Source organism: Haliotis rufescens, unplaced genomic scaffold (genome assembly GCF_023055435.1).
Source record: "Haliotis rufescens isolate VD_foot unplaced genomic scaffold, xgHalRufe1.0.p SCAF_1, whole genome shotgun sequence".
Classification (NCBI taxonomy): domain Eukaryota; kingdom Metazoa; phylum Mollusca; class Gastropoda; order Lepetellida; family Haliotidae; genus Haliotis; species Haliotis rufescens.
Window position 1 is genome coordinate 12819168 of NW_025963779.1, and position 21057 is coordinate 12840224.

Genomic DNA, 21057 nt, shown 5'->3' on the forward strand with positions numbered 1-21057 from the left:
ACTGTACCTTCCCTATTGTCCTTATATTTGATCCGATATCCTTTGTCGCCGACATTCGAGTCTGAGATAAACATGACCAACACTTCATTACCAGTCGACTGGACTTTCAACAGCGTTTGGCCACAGGCTCGTCCCAGACTTGGGGCAGCAGAACTTGGTCCTGCATAACACACGTGAAGCAGTTCTTTAGGCATGTAGTTATAAAATCCATTCTTTTCAAGGATAGATATTAAACCAACGGTCTGTGTGAGCAGCCTAGATCAAAGGATGTGTGGTTACTGACGAACGGAAATTGAGCAAATTAGGTGCATGACTGTCCGGCCACAACACCTGTAAATAAAAGCCACAAAAAACTTTCCAAAATCATACGAAATCTCCATCAAATACTGATGATACCAGGTGTTCGTAAAAAGGTGAGCGTGTCCTGCCCGACGGTGGCTTCCGTCACAACACCTGCAAAGGCAAGGCAAGCGTTCACCTAAATGAACAAGTCTGGGGAATTGCATAGGGCATTGTTTTGATCTAGTTAGTAAATATCCACCACACGTCTACCATAAAAGATTTTGAAAGCCTTTACCAAGGCCTTGAATGCTGTAACCCTGATCAAACAAAGAGTCGCGTGATTTTCTTCTTGAACTCTTCGTAGAAAGAGCACGCTCGGTTGTACGTCAAACCTTCGAAATGTATCCACTAAAGACTGGGGCTGCTGAATATTCACCACAATAAGGGAAAGTTGATCATTGGAAAGATGATGTCATTCCTCCTGTCATGCAGTCTTGTGGAGAGTGTTTTAAAACTCTGGAATTTTATGCACAGATCTAAATATGAAACAGATGAGGCCGTTCCACTGGACTCTTATATTTTTAGTTCAGGTGTGTATATCGAGGGAAGGGATCAACTATGTAATAAGGGATCAACGATCTACATGAAGCTTACGGAAATTTTCTTTGCCAAATTGTTTTAAGGATTATGGTTGAGACAAGGATTTGGTGGTACATTTTCTAACTCCTGCAATATATCTCTCTTGGTACGGACTATTATGGAGCTTTGGAATCTAGAATAAAAATGGAATGGACATGTCTTAAGATTTCAAAGTCAAGCCAAAGGTTGACAGTACTGATGAGTGGTTAAGAGAGATTTCTTCCTCAGATGACATACTTGTGTGTGGCATTAGTTTATATGTCTCTAGTACCGAGGTCTTTGATCACACAATTATTGTAGTGATGCTTATATATAAGGGTTAGCTTCGAAGCCTTGTCAGTGGGAACTGCAAACTTTTCCTGTAGGGCAGCCAGACTATGGATGGCAGCTGGCTGACTCAATTATTGCATCTCCCTTATTCAAGTCGTGTATATCTATCTAGACATTCAATCAGAGATGTAGCATGTTTTGTAATACACAGCTGCGTGTTTAAATATGTGCAATAGTTCCTTACAATAGGCGAATAGCTTTCCCTGTGTAATATTTCCATTTGGGCGATCAATAATTGCCACATGTTACTCAACAATTCAATTAGCCACTGGAAAGCAGGGTTATAGGACGCACAACAACAGCTGTCTCCAGTAGTACCTCACATGATGACATGAATGGGGAAATGTTTAATAAAGTTAATATTTCTTCGGGTAGACAGTTGTAGTATCAACTCACCATCAAAGAACTCCACATAGTCTCTGGTGCAGCCCGTGTCCTCGGGGTGGGGCATGTTCATGTCTGTCACCTCCAGCTGGATGTAGTGGTCGTCAAAGATAGACTTCACTAGGGTGGAACAGTTCATCATGCTGACGGAGAGAACATACCACTTTACACTGCTATGTGACTTGGAGAAAGTATGTGAAAATTAAGTAATATAATACCTCTGATTAGCCCTGCTTATGTGCCCTGTTTGCAGTCAGCGCATGCCACAGCAGGTCAGTTTTCACCAGATTTGACATTTGTCAAGGGAATTCAGAACGCCTGTCATGAAAAATAATTCCTCTTATACTACTAGCCAGGGACCGGATTATGTCTGTTCACAGTTATATGATCCTGCTTTGTGTCTAGCTCGGTAATGAACGATGAACTCTGGAACGTCTGCTGACCACGTGTTTCTGACCGGCCGACAACTGACCAACGTTACTGACCTGCCGACCTCACGTTACTGACCTACTGGCCACGTGTTACTGACCTGTTGACAACATGCTACTGACCTGCTGACCACGTGTTACTGACATCATGACCACACGTTACTGACCTACTGGCCACGTGTTACCGACCTACTGGGCACGTGTTACTGACCTACTGGCCACGTGTTACTGACCTACTGGCCACGTGTTACAGACCTGCTGACCTCACGTTACTGACCTGCTGACCACACGTTACTGACCTGCTGACCTCATGTTACTGACCTGCTGACCTCACGTTACTGACCTGCTGACCACACGTTACTGACCTGCTGACCTCACGTTACTGACCTGCTGACAACGTGTTACTGACCTGCATTCCTCACGTTACTGACCTGCTGACTACGTTTTACTGACCTACTGGCCACATGTTACTGACCTGCTGACCACCTGTACGGACCTACTGGCCACGTGTTACAGACCTGCTGACCTCACGTTACTGACCTGCTGACCACACGTTACTGACCTGCTGACCTCACGTTACTGACCTGCTGACCACACGTTACTGACCTGCTGACCTCACGTTACTGACCTGCTGACAACGTGTTACTGACCTGATGACCACCTGTACTGACCTACTGGCCACGTGTTACTGACCTGATGACCACATGTTACTGACCTGATGACCACATGTTACTGACCTACTGGCCTCGTGTTACTGACCTACTAGCCACATGTTACTGACCTGCTGACCACCTGTACTGACCAACTGGCCAAGTGTTACTGACCTGCTGACAACGTGTTACTGACCTGCTGACCACACGTTACTGACCCGCTGACCACACGTTACTGATCTGCTGACCACGTGTTACACTTTTACTCAACAAAAGATTTAACCCATATAATTTCCAAATATAAAAGGGGTTGTGTTTTTCATGTAATATGCTTGTTCTTGGCTTCAAGGGCCTCGGGAATATATATATATATATATATATATATATATATATATATATATATATATATATATATTCAATACAAACCTTGTATACAACAGGCCTTCCAATTCATTATCGATTCATATCAGGGGCAGACCATTTGATATTCGGATAAATTGCCCCATATAATGCTTGAACAATTATTTTAGTCTTCAGACTTGAAAAAAACAAGAAAATGTCAAAAAAATTACATTGATGCAAGGTGGCTTTTCTTTCAAATACATTTAAACTCATAGTTTTAATTAACAAGATGTCTGAAAAATATCCAGTTTCTATACAAATCTCCAAAACACAACATCGACACAACAAACTCCACTTAAACATCACAACACTCACCAAACAAGTACACACGACCTCTGATACAGGACAATGAAGCTGGCAAGGGTGTGGTCGGTTTGACGTTACTTATACCCATTGTTTGATTCACAACACCACATCCGCTACACAACTGTCACTATCTGCAAATACCTATTACTTACTTGGGATAAATGTCTGGAAACATAGGCGAATAGAGATCATCGGAGTCGATGAGAAGAGCTGTTTTCTCCACAGTGTCACCGCTGCAACCCTCTGATAAAATCATTCATGGATGAGAATGAGAAACATTCATACATAGGAATAAGCCTTACCACCACATGATACTGTGATGTTTCAGTCGCATCACTACCTGTCAGTTAAAGTGTGGAGAGAAGACTATATGCAGAATATGGGGACGTTACCTCTGTAATCAAACCTTTAAGTGTGGCATGGTAATGACACCCCCGAATATATGATATATTGATATTTAATAAATAGTGTAGAACGCCTTCAAAACAAAGTCTTGCAAGTATTATAATGTGCTTTAGTGAGAATGTTAAATGCCCAGTTTCTTGCTTATGCGCATACGGCTTTTGGTACTTGATTTTCCAGTGGTCTTTGAAGTGGTACTTCATCTTGATAAGGAATTTATAATAGAAATTATTTGTAATATATTTGTAACAAACCAAATAACATCCCATTGCATTTATACATAGAATATTTCACCAATTTCGCCCATCTCTGCAATGGGAAATTTTGAAATACAAATTCCCCCGCGGAACTATCTTAAAAAGAAAATATGAACTTTATGAAGCACATTTGGTATCATCTAGTCGAGATATGCCTCTGTTTGTGAATGGGTACCCGAGAGTACCCGAGAGGATGAGATTGTAATGTGACTGTCAACACGCAGCATGTTGTGTATACTCCCTAGGGAGCTGAGAATGAAAACCGTGTGCACACGAGGACATATCTTTGGCGCATTATAAATGGATATGCATAAAAATATATTATTATTAAAACATATTTTGTCGCCCGGAAAAGTTGAAGAATAACAGTTTTCCAGACGAAAATCAAGTCCCCACCATCGTAAACTGATCAGTGCTTTAATATGTTGCATCTACATGTATTAAATATTTATTAATAATCGGTATTTGTGAAATCCGGTCATTTACGCTTGAAAATGGGTCGAATACATGAGGAATTTATGTAAATTTCAGTATTCGTAATTTCAGCATCTCATTGTGTAAGATTTGTACACGGGACAATGAGTTATTTTGCCTTCACACGTTCACATTGTTTTCTTCTTATAAACAAATTCTAAACAATATGTAAAATAAGGCGTTGAATATATTCTTTAACTGACAGCAAAATATAGTCTTTACGCGTGCACATCTTTAGTGAAGCGGAGATCAGCAGAATACCGAAACAACAGACGGTACCAGGTCATGAGTGAGTGAGTGAGTGAGTTTGGTTTTACGCCGCCTTTAGCAATATTCCAGCAATATCATGGCGGGGGACACCAGAAATGGGCTTCACACATTGTACCCATGTCGGGATTCGAACCCGGGTCTTCGGCGTGACGAGCGAACGCTTTAACCACTAGGCTACCCGACCGCCCCCAGGTCATAAGTAAACACGACAAACGTGTGTTGATGTTACACATGTATATATTAAGAACGGCCCATAAAGAACACATACGGTTCAATAATAATATAATAATAATAATAATAATATCCTTTGATTTGAGAATTCTGATCCTTTTAGGGTAACATTATACCTCCTTTCAGAACTGTAACGAGCGATTGGTGTCATATATTCCTTCAAAGGTAACATATACAGATCATGTAATGCACTCCTAACTATTGTCTACAAATAATAATGTATTATCCTTTCAGGTAAGAAGGCCACATGAACATCTCTATCAGAACACGATGCCAAAACTGAAAGGGATAATAAGTTGATGATGTAAAAGAAGGGGGTTGATTTCAGCCCAACAGATAGTGGTCCTCGCCTTGGATGGGTGTTTTCTGGCCTAGAATCCTGAGCCTCGGCTCAAGGCATTTGAGAGTGGAGTTTTAAGGGATTCATTTGAGCCTGTTACGCCTGGTTCCTTCAACCAGTCGAAGAATGTATGACACTTGCTTCACTAGCTTTCAATAAATAAACTAACCTTTGCATAACACATTTACTTCAATAACAGCATAACTGCATACAGCTATATTCGTGAAGATTCCGGGGTAGAATAGGTCTTCAGCAACTTCATGCTTGTCGTAAAAGGCGACTGACTGATCGGGTGGTCATGCTCGCTGATTTCTTTGATGCATGCCATCGGTCCCAACTGCGTGGACCGATGCTCATGATATCAATCACTGTCTGGTCCAGACTCGATTATTTACAGACCACCGTCTTATAGCTTGACTATTGCTGAGTGCGGCGTAAAACAACAAACAAACAAACAAAAACATTTTCACCGATGTCTGAATTGAATAACAGATTCATTTGTCAAAGGTCATTGGGTGACGTGTCATCTATTGTTGTCCACTTACTTAAGGTTCCGTATGTCGGTCGTGAATATTCAGCTTTAAATCCTCGTTTAGCCAGATTGCTGTCTGTCCTGAGGACCACAGTGAGTTCGTTGTCTCGGCTGACGAACTTTCCTGTTTCGTTACCACAGATCTTCGAAAACTCACTAGATGATGTATTGCCTGTGAAATAGATTGTAATCATAGTTCATTTAACCTTGGTTGTTAGGACCGCCCCCGTAGTCTAGCGGTAGAACGTCTGCCCGAACAGCGGACGGTCGAGGGTTCGAACCCTGCCGCATCGTACCAATATGGGGTTAGAGCAAGGACTGGTAGGCTCGGAGTCAGTATACTGTGTCTGAGTGGGTTATTCATGTTAAACTGCGGCATGGCGTTTCAGTGGGCTGGCACTATACATGATATGGTCTAGTACAAGGAGACACACACACACACATGCATTCACGTCCTTCATGGATAAATACGATGTTATATGGACATATTTAGTAAGAGGTGCTAAAGTCCTTTCCCGCTTTCAATATATGAATCAATGAACGTGTTTTGATTATATGTATTTTCTTGCTCCTGCCCCGTCCTGTTGAGGTCAAGCAAGGAGAAGGAAAACGCACAAAGCCATATGGACAGTCTTGTATGTCCGTATACCCTGACACCCAACGTTGATACGGACAGAGAAAGAGCAACTGGCACGGCGTAAATTAGTCTGTCTCCTAAACCGTAGAGAGAAAAAATGCAAAAACGAGTCAAACTCAAATCTAGAATGATTTGGTAAGTCTGGATTGCCTCAGCTCAGAAATTAAGGATTGTTCTGGGCTCCATTTGGATTCTCTTTTTTTTGTAGATATATATTTTTAAGTAACATAACTTTATATCTGGCACCAAATGTCAGTCTAGGTGTAGGTCTACTACGCTTAGTCTCCCAATCTCATTACAATCAGATCTTTAGCTATGGCTTAACGAAGATCTGAGGACATCCCGTTAGGGGTTACGTCAGAACGACTTTTCCTCCGATCAATGAAAGCGTCGCTTACCAGATCATGAAAGTGACAGTCGGAATGTGTTTTCTAATCATGCAACCTCGAAAACGTTAACACGGAGTATTCCGAACGACAGTTACGGCCCGAAGAGCTGATTCCGTCAAAATTATCTCTCGCTTCCGTGGGATAAACATTTGAACGGAGGAGGCGTTGCACAGTAGGTGGGAAGCATGCCTACAATCGCAACCATATATTAGACATTCCGGGATGTTCGTTTGTTCAGTTTTAATTCTTTTAATCGAGAACTGTGTCAACATATTTTTCAAGCGTAGTCTGAAATGGAAGTCGTCAGGTTGGAACTAGTGTCGTAAAGCCCGAGAAAGCTGCTTTCTTATTGGCTGATGTCGACTTCAAGGTCGTTCTGACGTGACCAGTAATGGGATGTCCTCAGATTTTTCTTTACCGGCAGCGAGAACTTAGATCTGATTTTAATGATATTGCTTAGTCTCCCAAATTAGGCCTAAGCTTTGTTCAAATGGTTACAGTCTCAGGTATAATGGCCGGTGATGTGTGCAAGAGTGGTGGGTTCATTTGTTTCAGCCTTCACTATTCAGAGTGAGTGAGTGAGTATGGTTTTACGCCGCTTGTAGCAATATCACTCTGCGTGACGAGCGAACGCTTTAACCACTAGGCTACCCGACCGCACCTCACTATTTAGAGGAACTTCAATCGGTCCATACTGCCGCAAACGTGGAAGGCGACTGCGACTCCTCTGTATATACCTGATATGATGTAGGTACCTTGATAAACCATAATGTAATTGTTGTTGCAGTCGCCAGCATCTCCAACATCAACCTCCAGGAAAGATAGCAGCACTTCGTAGCTGGCATATTTGGAACGCACTGTCCAGGTGGCGTCAATGTCTCTGAAGAAAATGGCCGCTATATTTACTTTGTATAAATTTAAATCAGCTCATACCTAATACTTTTTGAGCGAGTCAAGTCATATGTCAAACAAACATGGAATAGTTTCTAAGTTTCCAAAAGTTAATTTCCGTATCGCTAACGACAAAGGACACCAACATATAAACCTCTTTGAATATAAACAACACTTTTCCGCGGCGCAATAATAAACTTATAGTCCAGCTCATCCTCTATATCTCCAGGACTCGTTTTCCATTCCCGTGGTTTTTGTGATCATAAATTATTCAAATTTGATTTGCTACGCAACTCAGTATAACAGGGGGCACGGGGGGGGGGGGGGGGGGGCAGTCGTTAAAGCCGCCGCGATTCGCTGTGCAGAGTTGCGTCCCACGCCAGAAACCTATGTGGGTTCGAATCCCGGTTCGCCCCGATTATGTTTCTAGGTTTGTCAGCACCATACCTGTGCTCGTGGGTCTCACCGAAGTGGTAACCGTCTGAGACCTGCATCACTTCGGGCTTTCCTCCCACATTAAGCTGACATGCCGTGATATAACTAGAATACTGTTAAAAGTGGCGTAAAACCCAACTCACTCACTCGCACACTCAGTCTAACGGACCAATCAGAAAGCGAGTTACGAACCAGCCTCAATGTGTGAATGAGTTAGCGATATCAACAACATGTAGGCCAGTCCCATTTTTGCGATAGAGTTTGCTAGAAATTCAAAATTGAAAAACTGAAACGGAAAAGAAGCCCTCAAGAATCTCTCTGATGGAAAGGATGTTTTCATGGCCATTAAAATTGGCGTTGGCAAGTCCTCCTGTACCCATTGCCTTTTTCCTTTTCTCGACGTTTGATTGGTCGGCAAATGATTAATGAAAATCAAGGGCGGGTAATTTGGGATCGCGATAACCAGGGGTTAGTGTAGGTTTAGTGGGTCCAGGGGGTAGTGTAGGTTTAGGGAAATGCGAGCCCTTGAGATATAGAAGATGGTGCCATCTTGCATTCATATCTCTGATTATCACTACCACCACTTTTTAATGAACAAATGTCCACAATGTCGATGCCATAACTGCAACGAAGTCATTCTGCGTCGAGCAATTTCAAGCTATTAAGTTTTGGAAAAAAACAACATTGTTTTACAACTGTCCTTGAAACATCCTGCCCCGCGTTGCTCTGAGAGCTTCTGCACGTGATATTATAAGTAGGTTTGTCCGAAGGAGTTATGCCCTCTTACTTCACTTTTCCATCTGGAAATCTTGGCGATAACAAGGTGGATGCACTTGTAAGCTTGATTTCAGCAAAACGATGCACAGGTGGCGTATCTGAAATGAAACAACATTTATAAAAAAAATTGTAGACGATAACCGTTTTTTAATCGTCAAGTACCATCCTTTAACGTATCTTGGTATGACGCGGTCAGGGGCTCGACCTTCTGCTCTCCGATAGGACGCCTTATCCACTTCATCACGGAGGCCGGACAAAGCAGGATGGGCCATTTCTGACCAAATGGAATTGTCATTTGTATTGTTACAACACTAAACTAAGGCCTCGGAATTATCAAGTACGTAAGAAAATGAGTAAAACAGTCCGTCAGCATTGTGAGAAACCACAAAAAAACGGATTGGGACAAAGGTTTGCTCATTTTAAAACATATGAAAACACTTCCCGAAAACCTCCAATTCACCCTATGGACACATTTTAGCCTTTCCATTATAATTAGATCTATTGTAAATCAGAAACGAGCGAACTCTCATTCTCATTTATATCCACACCTGATATTTTGTTTACGATTTCTACATGTTTTGTTTCGTAAATATATTATACAGATGCTGTGATCCTTAGCATAGCCTTGTCCTTTCAGAAGAAGACTGAACGAGTGCAGGTATATATGCTGCTGGTGGCAATGCTCAGCGCGTGCATTACCTTGAGTTCCCACGTGGGGACTCTAGCCAAGAATGCTAGAACGTCGTCCAACTCACAGACAAAGAAGATGGTATTAGCTAAGACTCGGCAAATTCAATGTGGTCACACCTTAATTATAAAGCACAAACTTTTCATATTTTGGCTTCATTTATCAGTGTTTTCATACTTATCGTAAGCATTGTTTTCATAATTGTTTTGGTGAACTATTCGTATAACTGAGTAATAAAATCTGATCATTTTTTTCAAAAGATTAAATGTATGGATTTTTTTCAATTTTGAATTGGTCATTTCTTTTATTGAAATAATAACGTAGACTGCCAATTGCTTCTCTATAATCATGACAGAAAGGGACTAAATAGTATGTGTCCGTAGGTTGTTGTTTTGTAATATAAAGATGATTTACCCTGTGTTTCTTCGTATCCAAACACAAAGCCTGGTTTGTTTAGAGTAAACTGCCAATATTTGTCAGTTGTAAACACCACGGTGAGAGACGCCTCTTGACTGGAGAATGTGGGCTTCTCCGTTCCAAGTACTCGACCCACTAAGAAGCCGGAAGTGGAGTTACCTGACGGGATACAGTAATGAAAGCAAATTACGCCATACATAAATTATTAGTTGGTCATCGAAAAAAAAAGGTTATTGCTTTGGCTAAATAATCGTATTGGTCCTCAGGCACCGCCTCATCATCATAAAGACCGCCTAATGTTTCGTTTATATTTTAATTAAATAATGAAAGATTCAAATTTTCCGCGACTCGAACACCCGACCTCGGCAATGAAATGCTGCATTACAAAATATTTAGCAATTTAGCTCGCTGTTACTTTACATGCGCACAGCTTTATTGCGCATCTTTTGTTATGATCACGTGGCTATTTTAAACACTTTCCGTTTTCCAAGGGAGACAACTCATCGCAACTGCCCGATTCGCGTCTGAGATCACAAGCTAGTTATAGTCAGCTAGTACGCGTGTCAAATACATCTAATGACACTCTGATACAAAGACATGGCATCAATTTTACAATATTAATCAGCGCATATTTCGTCAGTTGAGTGATCACGTCGTTTATATGTTTACCTTAGTCGTGGCTGACGTCATATGTGTATTGAGACGGTAGTCATACCGTAATTCTGTCGGACATTTATAATATAGATAGAACCCAGCCACCGTAATGTTAACCATCTTAGCGCTCCTGTTCTTTGAACACTTGTCTTCATACGTACTTCATACTTGGTCAATGAAAATATGAAATTTGCGATAACGCACCCCCAAAAAATGATTATTCAAAATTTGAATATATTTATTTATTGTATGTTAGACATTGGTTTGATACGCAGAGATTAGATTTACCGTTTTCATTTTTCTCCTAAAATGAGCCGGAAATATCTATCAGCTGTGCACAGAGTATCTCCCTATCTTCGTGAGAAAATACCCAATAGCTTAACTAATTTTCTTTTGTCATGCAATGATTGGAAGACATTGTATCTCTAACGACTAAAAGTTCGTTTCACTGCGTTACAAGCGTTAATCGGATAATGCTTTCTGTAAATAAAGGTGCTATCAGTTCATGAACGATGTCGCCGAAATTAATGTAAACAATGAAACCTTGAATAAAACTACTGTACTAGATTGCAAACCTAAGTCCAGATACCCATGTTCAAACAAACGGGTATAATAACAGGATTAACTTGCATGCATATTTCAGTTCGGATTTGGTGACTTGCTCACGGTAACGTCTTTGTTTTTGGAAACAAAATCGAAACTCATTGTATGCGTGTTTGCGCACCCCCTCTACACATCTGTATTTTTTTGTAGAGAAAAAGGTGTGCACTATACACAAGAACATTCGGTAGCCAAATATTCAAGAGTACCCTTTTATTTTTTGTGATATTACTTTAATATCTATGTTTGTTATTGATATGTGTTTTGTGTTATTCTAAGATTTGTTCACCAGTTTTATAAGCGTTGGTAAATGGGGAGATTGTGAATTTTTGTTAAGAAAAGTACTAATTCACTGGATATATCATATACCACAGTTCAAAAGCTTGGTATTCCTGCCTGAAGAGTAACCATGGTGACCACCACAAGCTGTTTGAACCTGGACCATTTCATCAATGAATACATTTAATTTTATTTGGTTTCATACTAGTTTGGACCAATTTCAAAACGCCATTGCGTGGCGGCTGAGGCCTAAATAATAACACCAAGAAATGTGTTCCCTGCCAAGGTTCTGAAGGACAAAAGTAGAAGAACCCATCAGTTGTTTAAATGGATGTAAAATCTTGGATAATAACAATATGCTTCACAGATTAACCTTGAAAGATTACCTTTTCATTACCATTTATATCATGAATGCCTAATTTCAAATCTCCCCCAGCTCGCTCCTCCTCACATACATTTTAATTACACTCCACCAGCATACCTGCTGTTACTTACGAACATGTAGTTGTGTATATGGACCTACGTCTCTCGTTACTTAGTTGGTGTCCACTAAGAAGAACTTTACGTACCGTCATATACCTTCACAACGTCAGTCTCAAATAATCTGTACAGCTCTACTTCCAAAAAGGAGACTATGACGTTTCCTTGTGGATTCTCGGCTGAAATAGTCCAGGAACATGTCACGGAGCTGAAAAACAACCGACCACCTTATACAGTTTCGTTGTGTAGAAATGTCGCCCTGAACGAGGGTTGTGTGAGCCCTGAGTCCTGAGCCCCACAAAGAAAGATTTACGTAATTGTGAGATCGTTACATTACATATACACATATGTCCACAAAAACCCGAGTCAATTGAGCAAATTATGTCGCTGCGACAAGGCAGTAAAATAAGCAGGGATCTGTGATCTTTGGAATAAGGACAACTTTGAGGAACGTATAATGATCAAGTTCTTGCAGAAAAAGGGATTAAAACCAAACGTTCTTTTAAATTTATGTCAACCACAAGGAAGGATCCCTCTTCCTATGCCACCGTAAGATGAGAGTGAGTGAGTTGAGTTTATCTCCGCTTTTAACAGTATCACAGTCATATCGCGTTGGTCAGCTTAATGTGGGAGGAAAGCCTACAGTGATGCAGGTCCCAGACGTTTACCACTTCGGTGAAACCCACGAGCACAGGTATGGTGCTGACAAACCTAGAAACATAATCGGGGGAACCGGGATTCGAACCCACAATCATAGGTTTCTGGCGTGCCCAAGGAACGCAACTCTGCACAGCGAATCGCGGCGCCTTAATGTTTCAAACAAGGTAGGGCTCGTGAGGTGACAAATTCATTTCTTGCTCAAGCCTTAATGGACCAATTAATATTAACACAAAAGAGCCCATCAACAGATTGCTTTTCACAAACTCTTGCAGGAATGAGTGATGGTTAAACAGACATAATCAAATTTCACAACAGTTCTTTCAGTTTCCAATTACATTAAAAATGAACTCCGTATACTATCTTTCGCCCATCAGTCTAGTATGGAGTAAGCAAAAGTTGGAACCTGGTGCAAATTTAACTGGGCGGGCGTTCATGTGAAAAATCAGTGTTGCGATGGGGATATTCGCCATCTGTTGTGTCAAATCACATCAACGCGTGTGAAACTTTTATACACCGTTAGATAAGCGTGAAATGGGGGTGTGATCAAGAGAACAGTCAACAGGAACAGATAAACACAATGCATTTACATGTATGCATTGTTCCACTTACTTGGGATAGTTGGTAGGGTATCCTGGTGATGTAACATTCTGCATGGTAGAGTTGGCAACGAGACTGCCCCCGCATGGCTCAGCTGAAGAGAACAATAACCACACTTTTAACAGATGACCTGTCGGACGCGCTGATACAATATGTTTTGTTGTGAAAAGGCAAAACACACTGGCTGTTGCAAGCGTGCTCGCGAACCTTATTTTAGTTTGATTGGTCTTAACGACTATTTTTATAGACAGCTCATTCTTAGCCAACAAGGTATTAATATAAACAGCAAAAGGATGCCACAATAAGGCAGTGTGTGGTTTATATGTTCTTCGGGGTGGACTGGTTTTCATAAATAGAATAAAAAATATTTCACCCAGTGACTTACAAATTGTCACCATATTAATGCATCTTGCGACAGTAGCAGAAATTATTTCAAAGGACATAACCCTTAGCGGATTGACTATTCATTATTTATTGCCAGGTTTAAAAGTTGGGATGAGTCGATGTATTTGTGTTGAGTCTGTGAGAAAGACAAACATACAAAACAACAGAATAGATTAGTATACCTGTAGTGTAGTAATACTTCAGCTTAAAGCCTTGTTTTGTATTATTTTCTCTCAACGATTTGAACTCAATCCTTGCTGAAAGGCCGTACACATAGAATGACCTAGGCCCCTCGCAAGCAGTCCCTACAAGCTTCTTGGCACTTGTTATCGCTGAAACACAAAATGCACGTGGATGGTTAGAATCAATTTATGAAAGAGACAATTTCACCGGAAGAAATGAACATAAATGGAGACACTCACTACTAACTACATATAAACTGAAGTTCTGAAAACAAACAGGTGTTTCTATATGGCTGCCTTGGCGGCCACGTTGAAATTGGACTCGAGCCTCTTGATGTCATCATTTGAGAGGAAGAACCAGCTTCATCTGTGCAAAGGTTTTAGAGATATTTTCACGATGGATGAAGGCCGACAGACGACGGACAAACAGGCCATGATATGAGCTCGCTTGACATATAACCAGATATACAAACATGAAAGAAAGTACCAATACAATATATACCATAAAACAAGTTATTCACGGGAATATTCACATCTTATTATACGGACTAATTTCTTTTAGAATAACTAAATGAGATGTTAGCTTACACACAGTCATCCCGGTAGATAGATTGGTTAATATTGTGCAATCACTCATGTCCCATAGAGAGTATTTTATGAGTGACATAAATGGTTTGAGAAAAATGGCCTACCGTCATACACCCTGATGACATCTGTCATACATCCTTCCGTATCCAGATCCATTTCTAAGATATCTATCCGGATGGCACCACTTCTGGGGTTGGGAGTGTTTATTGTCCATCGACATTCAAGGTAACTGTGAATGAAAGAAAGATGCACACAGCGTTAAAGGGACTAATTTCGTCACAACATCTATGATATTATGGGTTATGAAATATCAATATCAAGTAAATACAATTATTATTTTCTATTCCTACACTCAAAAAGAACACCGCGCTGCTACGGAAGCGTAGTAGGGCCACGGTGAAATTAATTTTGTAAAAGTATCTCCTACGAAGGACTTAATATGTCCTACGTAGGACTTAGTATGGCCTAGAATTACTATCTCCTACGTAGGACTTAGTATGGACTAGAATTACTATCTCCTACCTAGGACTTAGTATGGACTAGAATAACTATCTCCTACCTAGGACTTAGTATGGACTAGAATAACTATCTCCTACGTAGGACTTAGTATCTCCTACGTAGGAGATACTAAGTCCTACGTAGGAGATAGGAAGTCCTACGTAGGAAACAGGAAGTCCTACGTAGGACTTATTAGGAGATGATAAGTCCAACGTAGGTGATACTTAGACGAAAAGAAATTCACCGTGGCCCTACTACGCTTCCGTACTCTGCTCAGTCCAAGGGTATGATGGGGTTGTTACGTGCATACTTATAATGGGGTTAGAAATATTTGAACTGGTTATAAATCAATTAAGTATTAAGTTACACACAAACATATGAAGAAACACAATTATCATCTCTTATTACCACACAGTACGACACTCGGATCAGCTGATGAAATAAAGTGAGTGAGTGAGTATGGTGTTTACGCTACTTTTAACAATATTCCAACAATATCACGGCAGGGGACACCAGAAATGGGCTTCACACATTGTACCCATGTCGGGAATCGAACCCGAGTCTTCTTTAACCACAAGGCTACCCGACCGCACCTCACTTTTTAGAGGAACTTCAGTCGGTCCATACTGCCGTAAACGTGGAAGGCGACTGCTTCAGCATGTTGATACTTCTTTATATACCTGATATGATTGTATAATGTATTTGTATAATGAACATCACTTAACGTTGACACAGTTTGGTGGCCATTTGCGATGATTTTACAAACGGAGATGTTCAAATTTGGAGATATAGGACATAACATACTGACCCGTGTCTTGTGGTGATTTAAAGGGTATAATTGTTAACAAATGAACGCATGTATAAAAACAGAATCGTGTACAGGTAAACGGTGAGGCGGTACCTTTGAAAAGGACTTGGATATCCCGGTGTCATGAGAAATTGTTCCTCTTGGGTTGCGTTGAGATTATCACCTCGACAAGTAGGCCCTAAATAGAAATTATAAACAAAAATCCAACAAAATCTTCAGTGCATGTACGTTTCCAGCAGGATGTGCTTTCGAAATATATACAACTAGAACCCCATTGATTGGTAAAATAAGTCAGAAGTGAGTGAGCAACTGTTATTTAACGTTGAAGTCAGCAATATTTAGCTTTACCACAGCAGTAAGGTGAGTGAAATTGGGTTTATATAGCGACGTGCATGCACGCGTGTGTGTGGCTGCTTGTACTAGACCGGACTGATGCCGATTTATAGTGCTATCTCACTGAGATAACATGCCGCAGTTTAACTTGAATACCCCACTCAGACACAGTATACTGACTCCGAGCCGACCAGTCCTTGCTTTAACCCCTTAATGCCGAGCGCCAGACAGGGTAACAACAAGTACCATCTTTTAACGTCTTTGGGTATGACGCGGCCGGGGATCGAACCCCGGACCTTCCGCTCTCCAGGCGGACGCCCTAACCACTAGACCATGGAGGCGGTCACCACAGCGGTGAGTGGTCGATAGTAGCAGCACGGATAGAGTGTTACAATGACCCAATTTACGTTGTAGCTGCTCGATCCTCAATGCTTCAAAATCTAGAGGCTATTGTGGTCTGTTCTTCCCAAATTTCATTTAAAAAGTTAGGTTTAACAATTTATAGATTTATTCATGGATGCCAAGTATTTGTATTTTTGTATACACCCCTCATAAAACATAACATACAGTGCCATGAACGCCAGTGCAGTTGATCTTTTGTTTCAGGGGCGCTGGAATCTTTACACAGTATTGTCAGACGCTTAAGATTAATTCATGTATCATTAATGCCGAATAAATGTTTCCTGGTCGGAATCGAAAATAGTAATCTATTTCTAGCAAAACTCCTCAAGCTTCCTACAGTCTTCCTACATATGTGGGTTTATAAACATTATTGCTGGTTTGTGTTTTTATGTTTTTTAACGCCGCACTAAGCAATATTCCAGTAATGAAAAGTATGAACCAGACAACCCAGTGACTGACATTATGAGCATCCATCAACGCAACTGGGATACGGCGACGAAGCGAATTCCATCCCTGATTTTCACTGGGGATATGGAGATTCTTAAATGATTTTTTCGCCAAAATACGAAACGAGTGTAAGAATCTGTGTATATATGTACATGAACTCCGACTTTAGTTTCGTTAAATCAGTATGATGCCCATACAGGTGTAATAATGTATGTATTATTCGTAGTTCGTAATAGATGTGAACAAGAAAATATGTCTTCTAGAGACAAAACTTTGAAGAAAAGCTGATTCACATCATAGGAGGATCCGGAGTGGGGGGTGGGGGGTGGGGGTGGGAGTGGGGAGTGATCCAGGGGGTCCGGATTAGGTGCTGGCGATTAGGTTCCTCACTCTGAGAGTGTAGGTTCGAATCCTGGATGTATTTTATCACATCTTTAAATTACCCCCTCCAATATCTGGAAATTATTACACAAGATTTCTGATGAAGGGACACCATGCTACAAAGATGAGTATGTGGTGAGGCTGGTTGCGGGGTCTTAAGCCGCAATCCAATCGGAGAATGCCATCGATATCTTCATACAATATATGAGGCCCACATTGTAACGTTGTCTGACAAAATGTGTAAAAGTCGACCTTAATATGATTTTAGTTATGTATATCGTAAGTGTCGAACCTTCGAGAGTTCTGTACTTAAGACGGACACTCCGCTCCGATGATATATGCAGCATCATTGACGCCGACTCACTCCAACTTTGGTAGACATTGATTTTCCCTGGACACCACGTGACATCATCTTCCCCGTATTCTGCAGCATAACATGGCAAATACGTTCGTATTGTATTAGTATGTTAATTACGATATTCCGAAAATAGTCGGCGACTCTTTATACACACAAAAGCACAGTATTAGCATTAACATTAACGATCAAGGGAAATTACCACTGCTCGAGTGAGGGTGTGCATGCTATAGCCAGCAAGTAAGAAAACGTACAACGTTATGGATAACATGTTCTGGTTTATTGCATATAGCGGTATTTGTATAGTTGGCTTCACCCAATTAACTGTATACGACTTAAAGTAAGACAAGTTCTATGGATGAACAACTTCTTTATTACAATTAGTGCGACGTTTCGGTGTAGATCCTAATTATATAACACCTTCATCAAGCAAGTGATGGCTAGTGCTAAACAACATAGGTGTATATACTTATTAACATCAACACCGAAACGTCGCACTAATTGTAATAAAGAAGTTGTTCATCCATAGAACTTGTCTTACTTCATCACACCAACTTCTAAAATGCCACTGAAAAAAAGTGTGTGCGACTTATTACCTATTACCTTTGCCAGTGTTAATCTCCTGCTTATCACAAAATGCCATCATGTATATATACCCCTCGTCACTTTGTTTTTGTCTTTTGTCACTCCAGAGTGTAAGAACCTACGCAATGTGCAATAGATGCTATCAATAAAGTCGTGCGTTCTCTTACTTACTCAACAACTTCTGGAATTCCAATTAAGCAGTTATATCCAGCAAACTCCACCTTTCACGGCTGCCAGTATTATTTGTTTGTGGTTTAACGCTACAATCTGCCATGCTCCAGCTATGAGTGAGTAAGTTGGGTTTAACGCCGCTTTTAACATTATTCCAGTTATATCACGGCGTGTCAGCTTAATGTGTAACCCACGAGCACGGGTATGGTGCTGACAAACCTAGAAACATAATCGGGGTGAACCGGGATTCGAACCCACAATTATAGGTTTCAGGCGTGCCCAAGGGACGCAACTCTGCACAGCGAATCGCGGCGCCTTAGACGACTGGGCCACCCGTACCCCCTACTCCAGCTATGTGGCGGCGAACTGTATATTATGGAGTCTAAAAACACAGTCATAGATTTTGTGTGCAACGTCACACGTCACCAAGGTTGACCATCAGATCATACTTTGTCGTCCCTTGAGACAAGCATGTCTGGCTGGGGACCAGTTCACAGCCGGAATCCCCACGAGTCAGCCAAGCAAATCAGTGACTGGAGACCAACGATTCTGGTCAACGGATGAAGATGGCAAGCAATCGGCCAAGTGACCGAGTCAGATCATCGACCCTCTGTAGTTGGCTTTGGGACATGCATACGGACAACATGGGACCACCATCTCTCCTTGTGTCCCCATGGGGTTAAACACAGCCGTAGCATATTACCCTGGGAAATATCAATTCAGGTGCTTCTTTACTAACGGGTCATCATGACTGTGGAACTGTGAAGAGGCGACAATGCTGAAAATCCTCACCATCAAGAAATTTGACTTGAACATGTCCACAGCTGGTGCTGACATTACCAGCTGTTTCTATAGATACACGAACCTGTTGACCTTTCGGTGCCTTCACTCTCCAACGACACGCAAGTGATCTATGGGAGAACAATATATTCCCTTAAATGACAAACTCACCAAATCACACCCTTCATTCGTACTTGACATAACTTGCACTTACTTCTCCAATACATGCAACAATATCCATATTTCTCTCCGAGTCCCATGGATGTATATCTTAGTCATACTTTGAACTAGTTTCCAGATTAAACAACACAAATCTAACCATAGGGCATTGTAGTTATTGGAAATATAGTCCGTTTTCAAATTAGTTTTTTTCTTACGCTGCTTTTGGGTTTGACGCCGCATCAGATATCACAAATAAAAAACATCGTTCACTTGAAATTGTTATTTAAATGTATGTCTTGGAGCAGTGACAAAAAGAATTTATCTAAGCTTGGCCCATTTACTTTTGAAGCAATATTACGCATATCACAGTTGAGCAAACACAGGAACCATTTTTGAGCATGCTCGACCTCATAACGTGAAGATATATACAACGGTATAAGGATACATACCGAAACGTCGCCTTTACAGTAAATAAAAAGTTGTTATGCATCAATTGTGTCTACTTTGTCATCCTTCACGTTCATCTGTTAAACAGTTTTTGACACTTAACACGTTGAAGGCGACTATGCTTTTTGTAAGATGCGACTTGCGGGATCGGGATCGATGCTTATGATGTCAATCACTGGATTGTCTGATCCAGACTCGATTATTTACAGACCAACATCATATAGCTGGACTATTGCTCCAAACATACAAAACTAAACACGTTCAGCTGTTAAACATGTTTTGACCCTTAATACGTTAAGCTGTTAAACACGTTTTGACCCTTAACACATTCAGCTGTTAAACACGTTTTGACCCTTAATACGTTCAGCTGTTAAACACGTTTTGACCCTTAATACGTTCAGCTGTTTAACACGGTTTGACCCTTAACACGTTCAGCTGTCAAAAATGTTTTGACCCTGAACACGTTCAGCTGTTTAACACGGTTTGACCCTGAACACGTTCAACTGTTTAACACCGCTTGACCCTGAACACATTCAACTGTTTAACAGGTTTTGACCCTTAATACGTTCAGCTGTTTAACACGGTTTGACCCTTAATACGTTCAGCTGTTTAACACGGTTTGACCCTTAACACGTTCAGCGGTTTAACACGGTTTGACCCTGAACACATTCAACTGTTTAACAGGTTTTGACCCTTAATACGTTCAGCTGTTTAACACGGTTTGACCCTTAATACGTTCAGCTGTTTAACACGGTTTGACCCTTAACACGTTCAGCTGTTTAACACGGTTTGACCCTTAACACGTTCAGCGGTTTAACACGGTTTGACCCTGAACACATTCAACTGTTTAACAGGTTTTGACCCTTAATACGTTCAGCTGTTTAACACGGTTTGACCCTTAATACGTTCAGCTGTTTAACACGGTTTGACCCTTAACACGTTCAGCTGTTTAACACGGTTTGACCCTTAACACGTTCAGCTGTTTAACACGGTTTGACCCTGAACACATTCAGCTGTTTAACATGTTTTGACCCTTAACACGTTCAGCTGTTTAACACGTTTTGACCCTTAATAGTGAGTGAGTGAGTTGGGTTTTTCGCCGC

The 21057-nt window shown here is 41.0% G+C and overlaps 1 protein-coding gene across 2 annotated transcripts in view; it reads right to left on the reverse strand.

Moving 5' to 3' along the window:
• LOC124148124 (cubilin-like) overlaps nt 1–21057 on the reverse strand; it is a 29613-nt gene that overhangs the window by 810 nt on the left and 7746 nt on the right. For both annotated transcript variants that reach the window (XM_046519090.2, XM_046519081.2), the window contains exons 6-19: nt 19358–19476; nt 17747–17878; nt 15985–16069; nt 14690–14814; nt 13998–14147; nt 13444–13525; nt 12264–12382; nt 10159–10320; nt 9067–9154; nt 7709–7833; nt 5941–6099; nt 3574–3664; nt 1648–1778; nt 8–160 (exon numbers count right to left, since the gene is read on the reverse strand). In XM_046519090.2, coding sequence (XP_046375046.2) covers nt 8–160; nt 1648–1778; nt 3574–3664; nt 5941–6099; nt 7709–7833; nt 9067–9154; nt 10159–10320; nt 12264–12382; nt 13444–13525; nt 13998–14147; nt 14690–14814; nt 15985–16069; nt 17747–17878; nt 19358–19476 — 1721 coding nt within the window. The remainder of the gene's footprint in view (nt 1–7; nt 161–1647; nt 1779–3573; nt 3665–5940; nt 6100–7708; nt 7834–9066; nt 9155–10158; nt 10321–12263; nt 12383–13443; nt 13526–13997; nt 14148–14689; nt 14815–15984; nt 16070–17746; nt 17879–19357; nt 19477–21057) is intronic.